Raw genomic sequence first — 21,301 nt, 5'->3', positions numbered from 1 at the left:
AAATCAAATATCTATTAAACTGTTGTCATGGCTCCATTAGGAAAGAGATTCTGCTTCAGGCTACTTCCAGAATTTATGACCTGCTGAGTTACCAAATCAAGATTTCAAACAGCAAGAAACAAGTTGGTCTTTTGGGCTACTTTCTGCTCACAAGAGGCAACCAGATGGTAAACCACCAGTCTGTATTTTGTACCCCAGTGATGATTTCTGTGCCATTTAGCAGCTTGCTGCCGGTGCTTCTGAAACATGGAATTGCCACCAGCAAGCTTTTCTCCTCCACTGGACTTGTCTCCTTGGGTCTTCAACTATGACTGTTGGGTGAGAAACCAGCCAGCAGATAGAACTGTGAAAAAGCGTCAGGCACAGGAAATTTTTTTGTAGAGAATGTCAGCACTCCTGTCAGCTTTTAGGCTGCCATTTCACAAAATGTGGAGCCATTTCTCTATAGTATTGACTCCTGGAGCACCTTGTGACAGTGGGGAGTACAAACTTGAGGGTTTGGGGTTTTTTTAAACTAGTCTAGAAAGCAAAAATTTAGTTCAAGAGTTGTCTGAAGAGCCAGAAATGACGGAGGTCAATTTCAGAAGTTGCTGAATCTTGCTTTTGCCACCCAGAAAATAGCACCTTTTTTTGTATAGTATTCTGGAGGAGAATCATCTGGTTTATTTTATGCAGTTGTAAGCACAGTTGAGAACAGACTTCCTGAAATGCTTGTGTGTAATGATAATTTCACCTGCACAGGCTGTTCATCACCTTGGTGTGGCATGTATTCAATCTTTTTAATTCTTATGTATATTAAGTTGTTCTTCAAAAAAAAAAAAAGGCTAGCTTTATTTTATTGCTTTGCTGGAAAGAAGAACACTTTCTCTTTACAGTCCTTGTTGTCATATTTTATTTTGAGAAGATAAATGTTTAAACAAATCTGCTGTTGATGTCTGGTTTTTACATGGCAGAATGGGTGGATGCTTCATGCTGGTTATTGTCAATTCTGTAAAATGTGGAATAATCCTGTTGGTGTTCACACCATTGTTTCTAACACACTGACCTCTTCTTTAGTTCTTGTGCATTTTAATTGATGAGGAAGGTATGATTTGCTACCTTGATTTACTGTGTTCTGGAAGATCTGTTTGTGACTGTTCTTGAGATTTTTCAAAACCTTGTGAGAGCTTTAGTGAGTAGCTGTAATGGCACAACAGACTTCTGTAGCACTTGGATTACTTAAAAGTTTTATTTTTCTGGGAATATTATTTGAACCATTTAATTTGTGAGGTGAAACTAACTGAAAATTTCACAGAAACATCACTGTGAGAAGATGTATGACTGACTTCTTAAGTAGAAAGACACTGAAACTAATCACTTGTATTTGTTTGTTTATTTTAAAATGGAATGTTTTTGAGACTGTTCATCAGCAAGCAGTGCGTTATCTTTTTGCCATTATGTGACTAGTCTGGATCCAAAATGACTCACAGAAATGTAATCTTTATTTTTTTGTTTGTTTCTGTTCAAGCAGAAACATTACGAGCCAAATAAGGTTCCTTACACTTGCACCTCAAGAGGAAGGAAGTGTTAAAGAAGAACTGGTTTCAGAAGTTCGAACCAGACGGTCCTGGCAGTTTGACTGGGCATTAAATAAAGTGGATAACTCTGTCAGAAAAACTGGCCGCATCCCTAAAGCTCTTCTACTGAAAATCTTCCAGGAAATAAGCAAAGCAGGTAAGTTGCTTCTAATTAAAACAAAATTAAGCTGAATTTCAGGCTGCTGTTTAACCAAGGAATTGAGTGTTCTGATCTGTATTTTGTGTTTGAGTGTTGTTTGATCTGCTGTGTATGTTGATTGACAGGCTTTAAATACTTTAGAGATATTATTTTTCTTTGAATGCTTATGTTACCTTATTCAAGTGTGGGTTTTTTTGTTTTTTTTTTTTTTTTTCTTATACAGGTGTACTTTTAATGTATGTTATATTTCCTTGCTTATTGTCAATTTTTAATCTGGTAATGCATTTTCCTTATGTAACTGTATTTTGCTCTCTGAGCAAGGATCAGATGTGTCTCCTCTGCAGTGTATATTTTTGAAGTGTCTGTAATGAACCATGCTGCCCTTAAGATGTTATTTGTTTTAAAATGGAATTGCAACAGGGAAATGTGGAAGTGATCCACAAGTTTCCACATTCCCAGGTAGCTCTGTTTATTTGTGACAAGAAAGCTTTTTTTTTTTTCTTTTTTTTTTTTTTTTTTTTTTTAATATAAGAAAACCAAATAGCTGAGGCATTGTCCATTCTGATAGATTCAATACCTCTTTGGCTAAAATACGCAGACTACATTAGTATTTTGCAGACCAGCTACAATTGGTGAGGTTTGGTACCTGTTAGGATGAGTCAGTGCAGGTATTTAGAGAATATACTTGCTATATTCTTTATACTACTGCCAATATTTATCAATGGCAGTGTGTATTGTTTTGCTTAAGTTTTAAACTTTGCTGTGTGTTGCTCTGGACTGTAATGGCTTGTCTAGCTGGCATTGTGTTTTTAAAAGTTTAGCATTTTGTTTAAAGGCTGAACCTGCAATTCATGCTCTCTTTCTGTTGAATGTAGTTTTTTCTTTTTTGCTTGGGACATCCTTTCTGGTTCTGACTGCTTTGTTGTTTTTTCCATGTAAACCTCTAATTTGCGAATGTTGGTTGGCAAGAATTTTGTGTCTTTAAACCTTTCAGCAAGTAGTTCTTTATGAATCTTGACTAATTCCACAGTTTCTAAGTCATACTAACAAAAAAAAATCTTAATTGCTTACAGGGTATTCCTTTGGCTTTGGAATTGTATTTAAAAATAAAAGCACTGAACCTCATGAATTTAGCTATGGTGCTATTAAAGTAAATGGCAAATATTACCATATGAAAAATTTAGTCCTTGTTAAATTAATAATGAAAGAAGTTTAGAAAAAGTGTGGAAAGTTAGTGTTGATTTCTGCCAGTTTGCATTATTTTTCCATTTCTAATTGCAACACAAAAAATACCTGAAAAAGGTGTTTGCAGTAGATCTCGTTGTGCATCACACTGCCAAAAGTTTTTGATTTTCTTTTTCCTTTCAAGGTACTATGAAACTGAAGATGTGTTGGCATTTTCATTGCATGAAGTAATTATGGGCAGGGATTTACAAGCTGGTCAGTTATGAATTGGTGATCATACTTAACAGCATGCTGCTTTCTAAAGAAACTCATTTTTATTTGAAATTGCTGGATTTGTATATAAAGATGGCGTAGAAAAAATAATTGTCTTCAGCTGATTGGCTCATCTGTGATAGATTCTGCAGTTCTGCCTTTGCCTCTGGAGTCGTAGTGAAGTGCAAGAAAGAGATGAGTTTATAGTTAACTTTTTGACATTCTGTTACTAGTACAGAAGTCGGAAAAGGCAGATAATCTTACAGTTTGCTTCACTGTTCTTTAGGTGTAAATTTTCTCATTTGTTATATATTAAGCACAGGCAGAACTGGAAATGGAAGTTTACATGTGGAAATGTCTCTGACTAGCAGTTGTGGAATTATATTGAATTGGTATGAAGTATTTTGACTTTTTAGAAACTTACCAGAAAGTTACATTCCTGTTATCAGGAAATGATCTCAGGATCTTGAGTTGGGAAGTTGAAAGTATTAGATAACCTAAGTTTAGGAATTTTGTGTTGTCTTCTAACAATTTTCACTCAGCTGAACTCATTATGGCATGTTTGATCATTAATCTTTTTAGGGTAGTGCACAGTAGTGCCATTGTTTAATCATTTGGGTATCCTGTTAATTTAAAATCTTCAGTCTTGGAGAAAATTCTGTTTTATAGAAAATGTTTAAATATTTCGGTAGATCAGACTCAAATCTTCTTTCTAATATTGAATACATACTAATTTATGAAGAAATTTGTGGTTTTGTTCCATTTGCAGGGTGTCCAGGGAGTAACCATACCTTGCTTTTGTTACAAAGTTGTGGTGCTGTCTTACCAGAGGTATTGTCACCTGAAAGAACAGAACTGGCCCATATGATATGGGACAAGATGAAAGAACTTGGTATGTTGTGTCTGTTAGTCCTTCTTCAAAGAGCAGCTCTGTGCTTTAGTTACTCTCTTTGTTGTGAGAGACAATGTATCTTAATGGTGTTTAAATGTTAGGTTATAACAGGTTGTACTTGCTACCGAATGAACAGTGGATTTTATTATTCAGGTGAGAGACCTGTTTCTATTTCTGGGGGTTATAGTGACATCTAGGGGTGTTAATCTAAAATTCTAAAATCAGAAGGTTTTTTTTTAAGATGCTTAAATTGGACTTTTGCTTGATTTTTATTATTGTGTTTACTTTTCTGTTAGGTGCTACCTATATATCTGGTGGGCCAAGTATTCCTAGTGCTACCAGATATTTTATCAGATGATATTTTTATTGTGAGCGAGACATTTATGTAGAGATAATGCATAAGTGAATGCTTTTTGATAGTAACATTCCTGAATCTGTACAATAAATACATCTGTAGAGGCTGTAGAATAGCATGCACATGAGCATTGCTGATACTGTGCTCGTTATGCTTTAGCCTTTTATAAACACAAGAGGTGTTAAATAAATGTCTGATACTTCAAAGGTTAATAAAAGGAAGCTGTCCTAAGTTCATACAGAATAAAATTGAATGAAATTAATTACCTGAGAAAGCTATGAAACTATGTTGAATTTAGGGAATCTACTAATTGACTGTGGTTGAAATATTCCCTTAGGTGCTGTGTATGATACGAGCCATTACAATGCTTTGCTTAAAGTCTATCTTCAGAATGAGCACAAGTTTTCTCCAACAGAATTCTTGGCCAGAATGGAGGAAGCTAATGTGCAGCCCAATCGAGTAGGTATTTTTTAAAGGATCTTCATTCTTAATAGTAGGCTCCATTTATTGAATAGAAATAATTAACTTCCCCATTTTGTTTTCTGTAGGTTACATACCAAAGGTTGATTGCTGCTTATTGCAATGAGGGTGACATTGAAGGAGCAAGGTATTCTTTTGCATTTATGTTTAAAGGGATTTCCACAAAATGTGTTTCTCATATTCCCTACCACTGATGTTGAAACTGATTTCTGTGTAATTCATAGAAATTTAGCAAAGCAAAGAAGGATTTTATGTAAGTATATTTTAACCGAGCAATGAAGAGCAATTTCCTGGAGACTGCCAAAATCTACACAAACAAAATAAAAATAAGTGATAGACCAATGTGTTCAAATCAAGTTGTATTCACATTGCTCAGAAAATAACTTGTTTTTGTCATTTCTAGAGCCGTCATGAAAAAGTGTGAGGTTATGAAGGCTTCTGCCTTTGTAAGAAAATGGCTACTGGGAAAGGCATTTGAGAATAATGTGGGCTAAGGAGCAAATAGTTATAATTCTGGTTGTTGTTACACAGGGCTTGCTGGGTATCTCTGACAATTTTAGCAAGGTTAAGCTGTAACAGTGTGATTCAGAGGCATGAGAAATAAGTAAAAGGAAGATTTTAAAAAAAAACCCAGCTCCACCTTAGTGTTTGCATGTTCCAAATTTTTTTTTTTTTTCAGTAAGATTCTTGGATTTATGAAGAGCAAAGATCTCCCCATCACTGAGGCAGTATTCAGTAGTCTTGTGAAAGGACATGCAAGATCAGGGTAATGTTAAATACCTTTTATTCCTTTTGTTTACTGTTAGCTTTACTAAAATATAATGTGATACTGTACAGAAAAAAATTACATGCTGCAGAATAGTGTGATGGTTTTGAATAATAATGTGTAGAAGACTGTCTTTACATTTATGAAGCAAAAAAGCTGTTTAACAAAGGAAATAGGTTTTTTTCTTGTGCCTGAAAATCTTGTATTTCAAGATAAATTACTGTACTTTTGTAGTGTTTGAGAAGAAATTTCCTGCACTTAGTTCTGAACTTTTTAATCTGTTAAAGTTGAAAGAGTATTCTAAGTAATACAATTATTAAAAAGATTTGCACTTTCACCTTTCATTATTTGCTTAGTTAAAATATGTTTCTCTAAGCTTGTTGCAGTCTTTGTTTCCAATTGTAATTAATTTAGTGAGAAGTCGTAATAAACATCATTATGATTAAATCTACTGAGGGTCTTGCTTTGAATTCTTTCAGAGATATGAAAAGTGCAGAAAACATCCTTTCAGTGATGAGGATGGCTGGTGTTGAACCAGGTCCAGACACCTATTTATCACTGCTGAATGTGTATGCTGAAAAGGGCGATGCTGATAGCATCAAAAAGGTATTGCCAATTTGAATTTAAATACAACTTGTTTGATCTTTTATTCAGTATAACTTTTGAATGCTTTCTGTCCAGACAGGAGGAATAAGAAAGAATTTTATAATTGGTTTCCTCCTACTTGGAAGTAATTAACAATTTTTTTTTATTGCAGTTGAGTAGCTGGTTAACTGAGAGCAATGTCACAATTTCTGAAAAATATTTGTGTTTTGATAGTGGCGTTTCACTCTTGGAAGATAGATTTGTCAGTGAACGATTCAATAATTAAGGAGTTTTTTAAAGATAGTGCATGTGGGATATCTATGTATTTATTTATGAAAATAAAAAGTAAACCTTGCTTATTCTGTTCCCATTGAGCCATCCTTTGACATTGAAATCACAGGATCTTTCCAGTAAAAATTTTTTTTTTCTCGAGAATTAATACAAACAACTTAGGTATTTGTAAGGTGAGGCTTCCTTACAACCCTTTGTGTAGCTGATTTTTTTCAAGTATTCTCTCTTATCTTTTTTTTAAATCAAAGAAATACTCATGAAGCAATGAGAAAAGAAAATTGGTTTGATCTTAAGTTATATCAGGCATTTAATCAGATGTAGAGGACCAAATCAAGGAAGGGGCTATTGGAAACATAATTTTCTTCTATGACTTGAACAAATACTCATCAACCAACATTCTTCCAAACAGTGACAAAATGTTTGATTAGTCCTTCTTCCCTTTACAAAGTAATTTCTTTTGAAAGTCATCTCACAATAACAATACCTCTGGTGTTTTCATATATTATTAGATATTAGAAAGAAACTATGTTATATTCCTTTTAGGTGTCCATTTTTCTTTTGACAGTCTACAGGTGTTTGAGTCTTTTTTAATACTTCTTGCGTATTTTTTCTCTCTACTATGTTCCATTATCTAAATCTGTGGATTTTAAAAAAGAAAAAAAACCCAGGTTTTTGTGTTTGTTTTGTTTTGATTTAAAAAGTATTCTGTTTTGAGTCACTTTGGAGTTGATTCAAGCTAAATTCATTTTGGTTTTACAGACTCTAGAGCAGGTTGAGAAGACTGAAGGGTACCTTATGGACAGGATTTTGATGCAGGTGATTTTTAGCCTTGCCAAGGCTGGATATCCGCAGCACATCGAGGATATTAAAGGACGCATAAGATTTGAAAGGGAATTAATTCCAGGTATGTCCTTGGTTCCCACAGCAGAGTGGAGAGAGAACACTTTTTTCCTCTTTTTCTTGTTTTGTTTTCATTTGTTTTTGTTGTTGCTTTTTTTCCTTCTTTTTCCAAAAATAGGTAATTTTGTGGTTTTGTCTTGAATACTGAGGGAAAGGAATATTTTTGCCAGTAGTTTGTGGATTAATTTGTGTGTTTGTGGGTTTAGATTGTACTTTATACAATCTAAATATGAAACAGCTTTAATAATTCGCATACCAAAATTAATCTATCATTTTTTTAAAAATTTCTAAAATGCATTAAGCTTTTATAAGAAAGCAGCAAGTGTGGAGTCCTTTTCTTCAAACATTGCTGTTAAGATTCCTGTTGTGAGAGCTCTTCAAGACTACCATAAAAAAGGGATACTAAATACAGTTTTTTATTACCTACCTTTAAAGTCGCTTCTGAATCCCAGTATGTTTAATCTGATTGATAACTGTTAATTATACTTCATACTTTTTTTTTTTTTTTTTGATGTGTCTAGAAATGAGTTTCTTTTTTCCTTATCCTCCTGTCATGCTGCAGTGGTGATACTTCTGTAATTTTTGGCCTAGTCTTTGGAGACAAGTGAATTTCATTGATAAATATAAATAATTCTGGAAAAGGTAGTCTCAGATTTGGATTGTGAATCTTGTTTAAAACTATGTTAATGGTACTTGTAAAACATTTTCTTTTCTAGCTTTCACTAATTTTAGTAGATTAAGGTGGAAAAGTTGTGTGCACTTTATTAATATATTAATATTGTTCTCTGTTTTTCAATTGCTAGATGTTATGAACCTGTGTTTGACTCTGATAACTCATGGCTTTGAAGATATCAGCTTCAGCATCTTGAAGTCTTTAAGTCATTTATCACGTGAAGATATGGACCAAGGTAGCTTCTTCTTGCAACATTGTGTAAATAGAGATCTGGTAAGCGGAATAGTAATACTTATTTTCTTAATCTAATAACAACAACAGTATATTTAGTTTAATGCAGCTGTGAAGATTGAAAATGGTGAGTTGTTGCACGGTTCTTCAAGGGCAAAAGAAGCATTTTATTATTTTGTATCAACTTGTATAATAAATTGAAATTCACGAAGGAATCCTGTTTGGCTTATTTAATATCAATTTTCTAAACATTAGAAGAATCTGACATTGTTAAGAGTTTGAGAAATGGATAAATACCTTAAATTAATTTTTGAAATTGTTTGCAGCCTGTAAACAAGCTGAAGCAGTTCTGTAAGGAGTTAAAAGAAGAAAAGATGCACTCGGCACCGTTACCATTTATCTTGCGTTGTGCTCTGGAGGCCAACAAATCAGGTACTCTGCTTTTTTAGTTATTTTACCTATGCTCATTTGGAGTACTTAGTCACTGTTTAATTATTTGGTGAATGTTTTCAGCCTTGGCCATTGCTGTGATGAAGATGATGAAGGAGGAAGGCTTGCCACTCAGACCTCACTATTGCTGGCCACTGCTAGTTGCATACCAGAAAGAGAATAATCTTAAAGGTGAGTTGTGTGAAAAATGCTCCTGTGACATTATTGCATACCTAGTGCACAAATACTACTGTCATGAGATTCATCAGAAATTTAACAAAGCCCTTGCTGTATGTCCTCATTTCAAACAATTTTTCCTTCAGAAAGACTTTTTTAAAACCTCCTTTCTTGCTTGATTGTGATACAGTTCTACAAATTTCAAGTCTCACTCGACATAGAAAGATGTGAGAGTGTTTAGTTATCTTTTTAACTCTTCACATTCTTTCTGCCTTCCAGCATACTTTATGCAGCTCATTACTATTTACAGTGTACTCTTGAAGAAACTGCAAATCCAAGTGAAGAATTTAAAAGTAAGGTTATGTTATTATAGCTCTCTTGGACTGCAAACCCAATCTTTTATTCAAGCCAGCTTCTTACTATTTGCCTGATGAACCAAACGTGAGTTTTGTTAGAATCATAAAAACTGCAGGAGAACTTACATTGCTGAATGTGTGAGCCTGACCTGACAGCATACTGATTGAAGGACAAAAATGCTCAATCTTTGGGATTCTTAAGTAGGTTTAAGCATTTAGCATACTTTCCCCTGTTACACATGGGGATGTCTACAGGATATGAATAAGAATTGAAAAAATATTAAATTTTAGAGTACAGTATCTAATTCTTTGGTTTGCGTTATTGGTAATTCAGAAAGAATGGTATTGTAAAAAGATGCTTTTAACAGAAGTACTTCCCCCTTGGGGAAACAAAAAACTGTCTTTTTCATCTTATCTCACAGTATAATGTGCTTTAGAATGAGATGCAGAGTTGTTAGTGTGACACTGGGTGACAAACAAAATGCACAAACAAAAAAAAAGTGCTTTTAGCAGACTCTTCCATATCGCAATTTTATCTTAAATATACAGTCACATTCCAGTTTGGAAGAAATGCTGAAACAAGTATTCCCTAATTGTTTCTGGCTATAAAAATGTCTCAAGTCTTTTTCAAAAAGCCTTTATGAAAACAATATTCAGTTTTTATTAACTCCTTAGGCTCTGTTCCTGCTAGACTACTGCCCAAGTTTATCTTCTCCCAGGTTTTGAAATCCTTGAAAGTTCTATGATATTTTAAAAGTCTGGCATTCTATGTTATTTTAAAAGTCTGATATTTTAGTTGGGTCCTTTGTGACTTACTTGAAACACAGTGTTGCCAAAAATAAGTAAATGCTAATCAGCACCATACTTCTCTGTGTGGATGCTGCCTACTGAAAAAAAGCTGCTTTCTTTTACTCCATGAAAAATTTCACTTCACTGACACAATTCTGAGAGATGTTGGAAGTATTTTTAGATTTAGACTTGGCTGCCAAAATTAAAGCAATATTTGAGTATCAAGAGAAACTTAGGTTTTTGTACTTCTTTTGGTCTTTGCCATGATCAGAGGTTGCCTTAATCTCCCTGCTGTAGAAATCAGCTGTGCTTTGGCAACTGCTGGAGGTCATGTAAGCAAATTGAGAAGAGAACTGATGAAGGATCCCTCAATTCCAGCATTTTTAGCCATTTTCCTTAGAGCCTTTGTTTTTCTGTCTGCAAAGGCATTGACTACACATACTTCTGTATGGCTGTAAGATAATGTTGTGAATTTGCAAACTCAGTTTTATAGCCTAGTACTCACTATCCAAGTTGATATTGTCAAGTGGAAGTGCTGTACATGCCTACAGAAGTCAGCGATTTTTCAATTTTTTCAATGTATTAGGTAAGAAGATCCCTGCTCAGTTGCTTCTGTAGTGAAGAGCCAGTGTAACTATTCTTCATGAATAGTGAAACAAGTTGTCTTCTTCCCTTATGTAAGCTTGCATTCAATTTTTTCTGAGTTATTAATAAAAAAGATGAATAAATTAGTTCCACTATCTAAAAATGCAACCAGTACACTTGAAGGAAGGTAAATAGGGAGAAAAAAGCTCATCCACCCTGAAATTGATTTCATAGAAATAATAGAGCAAACAGTCATGCTGCAGTGAGAGTCTAACGGTGACAGCAGGTAGTAAATGAATAGAATGGTGCTTTCTAGGAGCAAAAAATAATATGAACAGGAGTATAGACACAGTATCATGTCTCATACCAAAAAATAAGGTAATTAATTTCTCAACGAAGTAGTAATGCCCAGCCTAATGTGTGCAGTTTTGTGTCTTGCTGTAGGCTGGTAATGGAAGAGAACTTTGAGGAAAAGCTATTAAAAATATGATAGGATGTAGACTGGACTAAGTAATTAGAATAAACAGTATGAAAGCAACAAGTTATCTGGAACTGCAGTGTACAAATATCTGAATCAGTAAAAATAGTGTGACCCAAACAATTAAATAACAAGTAGCAGTGTTTAATTACATGTTTCTCTAATGTTTATTATAGCAAAATCTGACACTGGATATTAAAGAAAATTCTGTAATTTCTGTATTACAGAATAGTGTTTGAAAGAAAAGTAGCAGTAAAGTGGTGGCTAGGAGGTCTGAAACTAAATTAGTCCATTTTTAAATACACCTTAACCACTCTGAAAAAGCAAACAGTTCTTTTCAGTCATTTTACACAGGCAAATAATTTCAGGTGGGGCATTGCCTTTATGTGCATCTGTTACATTAGTTGATAAATACTTATTTCTTTAGTATTTATTAGGCTTTTAGGAGTGAAAAGTGCTTGCAGGGTTTAAAAGATCAATATGCAGTGCATTTGAAAATGTTACTGGCACGAGAATCATTTTGTATCAGATTATGCACTAAAATCTGGAGGGCCTAGTGTAAATAAGCAGAAATGTTCAATTTAGGCTTATTCCTGAATATTTTATAGCTTCCCTTTGCATTTGAATGATCATGCTATTTTTAAAAACACTTTTTACAAGTGTGCATTTTGCTTTTGGGTTCTACTGTTATTGAACTATTGTATAAACTATTGTTACATGCAAAACCCATGGTTACTGAATGGTAATTCAGTTTTTACTTTGGAAAATATGAGTCTAGGTCCAGAAGGGAATAAGGGGAGTGATTTCACAAAGTTACTGCTTGAAATCATCTGGCAAAAAACATTCTGAGTGGATCTGAAACTACCAGCACAGCAAAAATATGTTAAATGCTATACTTTCCTGAATGTGACTTTACTTTTTGAACTGAAGTTTTGTTTTTTTGTTTCCTCAGAAAACTGCTTAAAGCCAAATTTATCTTCCCATGCTCATGTAGAGCCATACATAGCTGCCTTAGGAATACCTTCTGTTCTCATGGGACTGCTTTAGGGAGTAGGGATGACTTAACTGTGAGAACTTTAGGAGATGAATGATAGACTGAAATGCAAGCCTCACTTTGCAGTTTTTGAAAAGCTGCTCTACCGCATAAATATTATGACCACCTCATAGTTAATCTCTTATATTTGTTCTTCAATATACTGATTTGAGGTTGGGGTCTGTTCTGTTGTGGTGTTTGAGTGCTGTTTCCAGTATTGACAAAAAGGAGTTGTTTGGCTTTGTTTTGTTTTCTATTTCTGTCTTCTTTCTACTCAATTATTTGATTTTGTATACTCAGCTCCTGTGTACTTACGTATGTCAGCCTAAAACCTCAAAAAGCCTGTTCTTGATCAAGTCAGGAGATGACCAAAAGACTTCACTGGGGGTTTTAGTCATGCCCAGTCTTCTGGATCAGTGGTCTCCAGAGTGGGGTGTGCAGGGCAATCCGTTGGGTTGTGAGTGGACTGTTAGCAAATAAATGTTTTATCATTTTATCATTTTTGGCTCTCGATTTTCATGTATGTTTGATAATGCCCACAATACATGTGAATGTATTCTATACATATGAATAATTTCTAAATCAATATACATGTATATTTGGGGGGGTGTTCTCAAAAAAGTTTGTGAGACCAGTGTTCTGCATGAACAAGACTGCACTTCTGTGCCTTTCATTTTTAGTCTGTGTTTTGGTTGAGAGGGAGAAGAAGTCAGTGTGCTTTCCACTATGCACAGCAAAGAATTTATAAAAGTCCATGTACATAATCCTCAAATCTTTCTAACTGAAATGGAAATGCTTCATTGCTTAGTATTGTGGAAGATGTTTATTTGACTATAAAGTAGTTCTGCTTTTGGTGAGGTAGAAAATGTATGCAAAACTGTAGGACTCTGTGTTGGTTTCATTAATCTCCTGTCCCCCCAAAAACTGTACATCAGCCACCTTAAAAAAAAATGCTGCTGCACATATTTTCATTTTGTGATTACTTTGGCTGTGCAATTACTTTGGTGCAGTATGGTTGTGGTATCTGCATCTTGCTGTTGTGCTGGTGTTCTGTTTCTCACACCTGACTTTTCCTGCTCAGGAAATGTGCCCTGGTCTGTCTGCTAGGGAGTGGGGATGCTTAACAAGCCTCTGCATACAGACTTGAGCTCAAAACTCCTGAGTGCACCACACCTTATTCACTACAGGATCTAGTTCTTGGTCTTCAAACCACTTTTTAGTGTTACAGTTATTTTTGAAAAGGTTGCAGCATGGGAGGACTTAATGTATGTTCTAGGATGTTGAAAACGTGAAATAGAAACTAGCTGTCAACATTTGAAAGGTATGAAGAAAGACTTTGTGTAATTAATTCTTTATTCATATTTTTTTAGATTCTGGCCCAAAATCAGAGTTTTGTTTAAGGCAAACTCGAACAGATGATGCGACTTTAATCTAGTGTGACTTGCCTGCATGTATTTTCAAGTGCTCAAAGGGAATTCACATTTGATTATTTGCACCATAGTGCACTGCATAAAATATTCATGGAAGTGTCACTTTTCCATAGGTGGCACTCCAGGGCAAAGACAGGGACTTTGGACATTTTTAAAGTAATAAGTATGAAATGCAAGTTGAAAAAAACATATGCTGTTTGGTACTGGTGTCCTGCAGCAACTGACAAATCATTTTTAGACCAGCAAAAAATTATTATACCTGTATTGATTTTGACAGGAGTTCAGAGTTTGGTAGCTAAGGTTACGGTAAGAAGTTTCTGCAAGTCAGAAGAGTGTAAGCAATTAAAAAGAATGACATATACTCTACACTCTAGTTGCTGGACTATTAATATTGGTGTCTGGTGTCTTCAAATGTGACTGTACAGAAGTGATACAGAGTCTAGTTGTGTGACATGATGTGAACCCTGTAAAAGTTACAATGTAGCTTCACTGGGCTTGGGAGAGTCCTTTTTCTGAATTTCCTGTTTGCAGCTGATGTGTTGTAAACCAATTTGATTACAAACATATTACTACTTTTAAACAAGTCCAGAGAAAATTCCTGAATACTAACACTAATCAGAGTTGGATACTGGAAACAAAACTAAGAATGTATGATGTGCTGAAGAATGTGTTTGTATCTTGAGATTATGTAGTTTATATCAAATTTCAGATTTGTTTTCTATTCCCAATAATATGGACATTTTGATACATAGCTCTATAAGATCTTCTGCAAACATGAGTAACTCATATATTTGCTGTGTTAGAAAATAACTTTGTATAATAGCAATTTCCAAACCTAACTTTTATGGTTTTTATAAAACAGAATATGAAGTTTTGTGAATCTATTTTAAGTTTCACAGTCAAGAATTCTATTAATACCTAAAATAGAAATGCAGGATTTTTCAAGGTAATTCCAAAGAGGGAAATTGAGCCTTTTTTTGTAAAGCAATGTTTATTTTTACATGTTGATTCTCGAGTTTTCCTTTTTCTGAATGCTTAGCCTTATTAATTTTGCCTTGATAGGTATCTTTGAGGTCCTCAAAGTGATGCACAAATTGGGGGTGGACCTTGATGCAGAAACATATACAGACTATGTTTTTAAAAACTTTGCTGATATTGAAACTGCCCATGCCCAGCTGAAGGTGAGTTTACATGCAAAATATGTAAAAATGGCTATTACATGGCTTCTTATATTATGTTCTCTGTGAGGGCTTTAGATCCCAGTAGTGATCCAAACATGAAAGCCTGTTCAGTATATTTAGAATATTTTTCAAACAGTTGTTGCACTGATGGTTTGTTTATCATGTCTTCCTCCTGCTGCTTTACTTTTTCTTCTTCAGAGCTAACCAAAGTATTTTGCTCCAGACCTAGTAGCTTTTTGTTTCCTGAACTGGAAAAGCAAATGAATGAGTAGTGTCCTTTTTTTTTACTGGGGACTGCAAGTACTACAGTTATTTCTGGTGAATAGGTTTTTTTATTCACTAAAGAATTGAGAATTGGGGGCCAAATATGTGTCCCTGTCTTTCTGCCTTTCATGACTTTGTCTTTTGCAGTTGATTTCAATGCCAAAAAAATTTTGGTCAGTAGCAACTCATTTGGCTGCCATATAGACTTCTGTAGAGCACCTTCTATGTTCTCAACAGTTACCTTTGGGAAGGAAGTGTTTAAAAATATGAAGTCTCAGAAGGTCTTCTCTGTGTGATGTTTCATGGTTGATTCCTTTTTCTCTAGGAAAATGGCTGCCTGTTTGAAAGTGTTGGGCGCTATGTAGCAGAAATAAGAAGTGAAGCACTTCAGGGGAGACTGGACAAAGTTATTTCTATACGTGAGTATTTTTCATGTTGCTTGTTATTGTGTACTTGGTGATAGTTTGGATTGGTTATAGGCTGAAGGATTTGCTTGTATTAATATGTGAGATTTCAACATATGTGGGGAACTTGAGCAAACTGCTTATCATGTGAGGTCTTCTATGATGACTTGTCAGATTGAAACTACCAGTTCTGAACCAGAAATCATAGTTTATTTCTTTGGTATTGAACCTGGCCATAAGATTTGTGTACAAGTTATTTGCAAATAACACCTTTACTGTGATTGTGACAGGAGTGTGACAATATTGTGCTTAGAGAGCTTAAGCAAAGAGTTTGCTTTTCACAAGGCCTGTGAGGTGGTTGGTGCTGGGATTACTTTTGTTAGCAAGCATCAATGACTATAGAAAGTGAGGAACGATATAGCTCTGAAGTACTACAGAGTTACTCATAAAAGAACCAGCTTTAAAGATCCGATGGTCACTGACATTAACCTGAGGGTGTTCTGCTGATCTTTTGGTCATGGAAGTTGTGTATAAATGTGATTGGTTAATTAGGCATTGAATTGTAGCATGTTTAAGAGTTTTCTCCAAAGACTGTTCTGATGCTCAGTGCTTGCAGATGTTAATTTGTGTCATTGACTGAATGTACCGGAAGGGACAATTTCCTTGGTTAAGTAAGAATATGATTCTCTTCAAAATTTAAATAAATATTTTTTACATTCCTAGTATACTGATGTATTAATAAAATACCTAAACTTGGGCTAAATCTGATACAGAAAAATCTCTCTGTAAACAAGTTGTCCAAGTCTCAGGGAAAAGCTTAAGCAGTTGCGTGCTGCCGTTGTCATTAACTGTTTTATTTAACAAATACAGAAATAAGTAGTCTGTATACCGTGACTCTGGGAAGCTGTTGTGTTGCAGATGAGAAAATTGAGTAGTTACTAATCAGTGGTTTGATTTTTGTATTGGAGAGTTATCAATTAGTGAATCCTCAAAATTCACCTTACGTTTTGCCAGTATTTTGTTTGGTTTTATTACAAAAAAAAACCCAAAAAGCATGAACCCAACCATTGACCCATAAAATTTAAGTACCTAAAAAGAAACTTCAAAATTTTTTTCAAAGGAGGGCTGTTTATTAATAACAATGAAACCTCTTCTGGAATGTGAAATAGTTTGGGAGATTTTTTCCTCCATGAAAATGTAGACCCCTCCTTTCATTCTGGTTAACTGAAACAGGCTGGCTTTAATGTGTTTTAAGACATAAATACATGTATGCCTGGTATATGGTAAATGTATATATCAAAAGTATGACACAAGCACATACAGCAAGTTGAATTCTGTCTTACTGTCAGAAAATTAGTATCACTTAGTATATTATTTAGCCATTGTCTGTAGTTGAATTTAAATCTTTTAGTGGTATTTCTGTTTGCAAAGATCAGGGTTATTAATTCATGGAGACATATCAAATTTCTTTGAACTTGAGCTTTAAAGGAAGCCACTCCGTAAATAGTTTACCAAGCTGAAATGAATGCTAGTAAATCTAATTAGCACCTATGTGATGATAAGGCACAGATATTAAACAGCTGATTTTTTTTTTCTTTTTGACTTGTCTCCTTTTGCAGTATTACAAAGAGGGAAAAATAGATGCAGTATGGAAAATAGTTTGAGATTGTCTCATCAATATAGTCAGAGGAGGCAAAGGTGGTTATTAATGCTGGCTGCTATCTAGGTGTATTGATTCAGCTTCTCATGCCTTATAATGTATAGATTTCTGCTACTGACAAGATGAAAACTCCTAAGCATCAGCTGAGGAATCTGGGCACATAAGGCGGTGTACATGAGAGCCGCTTTTTCCCTTTATCATGCCGTTCCATTCCACTTCATTGTCAGACCCTTGATTTTCTCAGACTTGTTTGTTGCTAAGGAAACCAGGTTTGCCGATTGTCAGCAGCAGCTGAGCATACTAAGATGCTTTTCTGCTCTTTTTTTTTATGGGCAAAAAGTTTATTATACTGCTGGAGGAGAATTTGTATTGAGGATGTCTTGAAACCAACTTTACCTGGGGTTTTCAAACAGAAAGAAATGTTCCAGCATTTAAAACTAGAGTTAGACTAAGGAAGTGCTCTTAGCATGTTCTTGTCTTTGACTTCCCAGGTTCCTTTAGAGCTGATGTTTTTATTTTGGTTATCTTCTACCATATTGCAGCCCTTGCTGAAAGGGCCCTGTGCAGTCAGGTTTTTATAGCAGTTAATTCCATTGTGGTGCTGAAGTGAGATGATGATAACTTCATACAGGACCTAAATGCACCCACTACTGCTTTTTTTTTTCTTTGCTGGTCTGCGGTGCTGGAGTGAGAGACAGCAATTCTACAGGAAGAAGGTAGAATGCTATGGAATATTTAGTCAAGAAATGATGTAAAGATGAGGACATGAAGCATAACTGTAAATTACCTCTCAGGGACAGTGATTTTGCAGTTTCCTTTGTGTTAAAATATTATTCTGTATAACAACATATAGAATTGTATATTTGTCTCTCTTTTTCTCCCTTAGATTTCATTTAATTCAGTGGATAGCACTTTACATGAAACTGCTTTTTCTTTCTTGTCAGTGAATTTATGCTAGCAGAAGCAAACACTTAAAGTGTTGTGCCATTGATTTTTTGCTTGGATTTTTAAAATTTTATTTTTATAATTATTTAAAAAGATAAAATAATAAAATTTAAAACCTATTTTAAGGCCAGTGTTCAGTCTGAAACAATTAGCAAACCATTTGCCTTCAGTGGAACTTTTTTTTTTCCCCAGCATTAATATCTCAGGTTTTCTTGATTAGTTTTGTTTGAGGTTTGTTTGGTTTTTTGCAATTGGTCTTGTACTTTCTTACAGATAAAGATGCTTTATGCAACTAATAATTTGTATAAAAAGCTAATTTATTAACTATTTGCATTAAAGGCAATGTAGAGGGAAAACTTCACACTCCCTGAATATCTGCTTTTGAAATGGATCAGATTTAGAGCTGGTAAAGGACTGTTTCAAACACTTGGACATTTTAAATCTTGGTTTATAAATGTTTGTCAGCAGTTAGTAAACTATGAAAATAGGTATTCAAACAATGGTCTATTTACATGATTTGCTGAGTTGTTGCAGTTCAGGGATTTTTTGACAATGACTATTGAGAAGTTTCTTCCATTTACAGTGTCTTCAGCAAACACACCTGCTATAGATTGTCGTCTGTTTAGAAACAGCCTCTTTGTGGGTTTTAAAAGGTAAGTTTGTTATATGAACACTTTCTTTTTCCTGTGTAACAAAGTTCCCTCTCTTTTTTATCTTGTTGAACACAAGTCTGTCCAGTCTTTTGTCCCCTGGTCCATGTTTTAAAAGTAGCATTCCAAGTGTAGTAGGAGATACAGGTTGTTCTTCCCTGCTTTCCTCATTTTCCTGGCCTCTCCTATATATGAGCGTACACTTGAAACATTATATGTAGCAGATGAAAAAGAATTTCATTATTCTTTGTTCTGTGCTTTGTGCCCATATATAAACTTAGGGTAGTAAACATTTGGGTAGTAAACATTATCTTTATTCACTTTTTTTTTTTTTTTTTTTTTAATAAACTGCTGTGCTACTGTAAGATTTCCCTAAAGATTGTCACTATTAACCAGTAAAGTAATAGGGTGCTTGATGAAGATGAAATACCAGTAAGAGCCTCGCTTATTCTGCTACACCTGCTAACTTTCTGTGCCCTCTGGGTTAATAGGGCTCCTGAACACTGACATGTAACACCTAGTTCTGAGCTACATTGCCAGAACTTTGTGTTCACAGTCATATGGTCCTGTTCTGCAAGGAAGGTTCCTTGTGTATTTGCAAGATTGTCTTAAGCTTATGCAAGTATATGTGAATTAGCAAGCACTGCTTGCCCCAGTCACATCTTTAGGACTGGGAATGATAGGGTTTTTTTCAGCATGCCTACACCACAGGGAAGAAGAGAAGTTACCTAATATTACTGAGGACCAGGGTTTGAAGGCTGATTTTGTTATTTCTTGGAATTTTGTAATGAGTATGAATTAGAACTGTTTTTGGTTGGATATTAGTGAAACGTAACAGGTGAATATGACCAAAATAATTTCCTAGTAAATTGCATGTTCTATCTAGCTGATCCTCTTGTATCACAGGAAAAGGAGGAGAAAAAGCAAACCAGTGTTGAAATTTGGTTTCTTAGCTAGGCCTAGCTGGCCTTGGCATCCAAGGGATAAGTGAAATAATATTTTAGATCCAGTAGGAGTATGTTGTTATTCCTTTAATACTCAGCCTCAGAATCATCTGTTTCAGATTTATTAAGTAACAGATTTTCTAAACACATTTTCTGTCTATAAGTATAGATAAATATCCAGCTGAAGTAGGATTTTCACTAGAAAGCAAACCATGCTAATGTTTACCGCACACAACCAACACTAGCCTGAAATATCAGGTGTGCAGAATGTGATTTAAAGTATCTTTAAAATGCCATCATCTTGCTAGCAAACTAGTTGCTAAACACTATATTCTGCCCAAGTGAACCAGTTACTCTCCTCATGGTGGGAACAATTCCTGCTGTTCTGGTTACAACAGTTATTGACCATCTGGGCTGAAAGCTCAGAATTCTGATAGAAATTAAGGTTAAGGATCTTTTGATGTGATTTTTTTCTGGGCGGGGGATGGGGTGGTGGTGGTTTTTTTCACTTTTTACCCCAACTTTCATTGCCACTTTTAAGTGTGCCATAAGTTTTGTTTATCCGTTTTCTATTATTCTTTTTTTTGCCTTTTTTGCTACCTGGTTTCAGACACTGTGTTCAAGGTCACCTGTGCTCAGATTTTACCCTTACATTATTTCTGAAAGCATACTCACTCATGTTGCCTTTTCTGTTTTAAACTTAATAGCTATAACAGCCTGAACATGAAACTTGAGGGTATGATAGGAGAGAAGAAAGAATATTTGCAGGTTTTGTAAAGACCACAGCAAAATTTTATGGCTAAATGCAGGCCTTGAGTGTTCAAATGAACAAAGTTCAGGATTGGAGTACAAAAGTACAGGGTAGGGATGCCAAGGACATATGAACAATGTCTGTGGCAGACTAGTTTATGGATTTCTGTTGAAACTGCTCTTTAGTAACTGCTTCAAAGTATTCCCATTCTATTTGCCTGATGTACCATTACTATTTCAGAGTCAAGTACTTTAGGAAATTGATGCATTTGATATCTGCAGTTCATTGTCATGCTGTCAGTGGTGGAGTGAGTTCACCCAACAAAGCTTAACTAACCTCACAGATGGCATTTTCTTTTTCCTCTGTGTGGACCCGCATTTGACTCATTTTCAAATACAAGTGGCAGTTGCACAGAAAGAACAAATGTTTCATAGGCTTGAACTTCCTAAATAAAATCCTAAATTTCTGTGATTGCGTTCAAGGCTTTGTGTGTCTGTTCAGACTGACATCTTACTTTCCTTTAATGAGAATTACAGGAAGATAAAATCATGTAATAAGTTTTTGTTCTCTTACCCTTGCCTATGTTAGTGCTGTTTTTAGATGTCAGAAAGTTAAAATTTTTGAAAACTTGTAACTTCCAGTGAGAATTTTGAAGTTCTATGAATTACAGGAAAATGTGAGGTTTTTAATATTTGAGACAGCTGGTTTACATTAAGATGTCAGGGATTTCATACTTTGGTGAACTGGTTGACATGATTTTTGGTTGTAACCTCATGATGTACAGAGAATGTTCTTCCTCAAGCTCTCTTTCAGTCTATGAGTGGAGAACTGTGTTTTGTTTTCTACTTTTTAAAATATTATATGTTTCTCTCACTATAATGACCATTATACCTTAAGAG

The 21,301-nt window shown here is 34.8% G+C and overlaps 1 protein-coding gene across 2 annotated transcripts in view; it reads left to right on the top strand.

The window, feature by feature from the left end:
• LRPPRC (leucine rich pentatricopeptide repeat containing) overlaps positions 1 to 21,301 on the top strand; it is an 86,499-nt gene that overhangs the window by 8,138 nt on the left and 57,060 nt on the right. Inside the window, exons 2-14 of one of the 2 annotated variants that reach the window (XM_041477097.1) lie at positions 1,511 to 1,713; positions 3,923 to 4,045; positions 4,738 to 4,859; positions 4,949 to 5,007; positions 5,560 to 5,646; positions 6,126 to 6,252; positions 7,282 to 7,426; positions 8,226 to 8,368; positions 8,653 to 8,758; positions 8,840 to 8,947; positions 14,666 to 14,784; positions 15,374 to 15,467; positions 18,641 to 18,710. In XM_041477097.1, the coding sequence (XP_041333031.1) occupies positions 1,511 to 1,713; positions 3,923 to 4,045; positions 4,738 to 4,859; positions 4,949 to 5,007; positions 5,560 to 5,646; positions 6,126 to 6,252; positions 7,282 to 7,426; positions 8,226 to 8,368; positions 8,653 to 8,758; positions 8,840 to 8,947; positions 14,666 to 14,784; positions 15,374 to 15,467; positions 18,641 to 18,710 (1,506 nt within the window). Of the gene's footprint in view, positions 1 to 1,507; positions 1,714 to 3,922; positions 4,046 to 4,737; positions 4,860 to 4,948; positions 5,008 to 5,559; positions 5,647 to 6,125; positions 6,253 to 7,281; positions 7,427 to 8,225; positions 8,369 to 8,652; positions 8,759 to 8,839; positions 8,948 to 14,665; positions 14,785 to 15,373; positions 15,468 to 18,640; positions 18,711 to 21,301 lie in introns of both variants that reach the window. The other variant, XM_041477096.1, reaches the window with a different exon arrangement.

Source organism: Pyrgilauda ruficollis, unplaced genomic scaffold (assembly GCF_017590135.1).
Source record: "Pyrgilauda ruficollis isolate IOZ18807 unplaced genomic scaffold, ASM1759013v1 scaffold4, whole genome shotgun sequence".
In the NCBI taxonomy this organism is placed as follows: Eukaryota; Metazoa; Chordata; class Aves; order Passeriformes; family Passeridae; genus Pyrgilauda; species Pyrgilauda ruficollis.
Note: the sequence above shows the minus strand (reverse complement) of the source record. Positions and strands in the feature narration are given on the sequence as shown.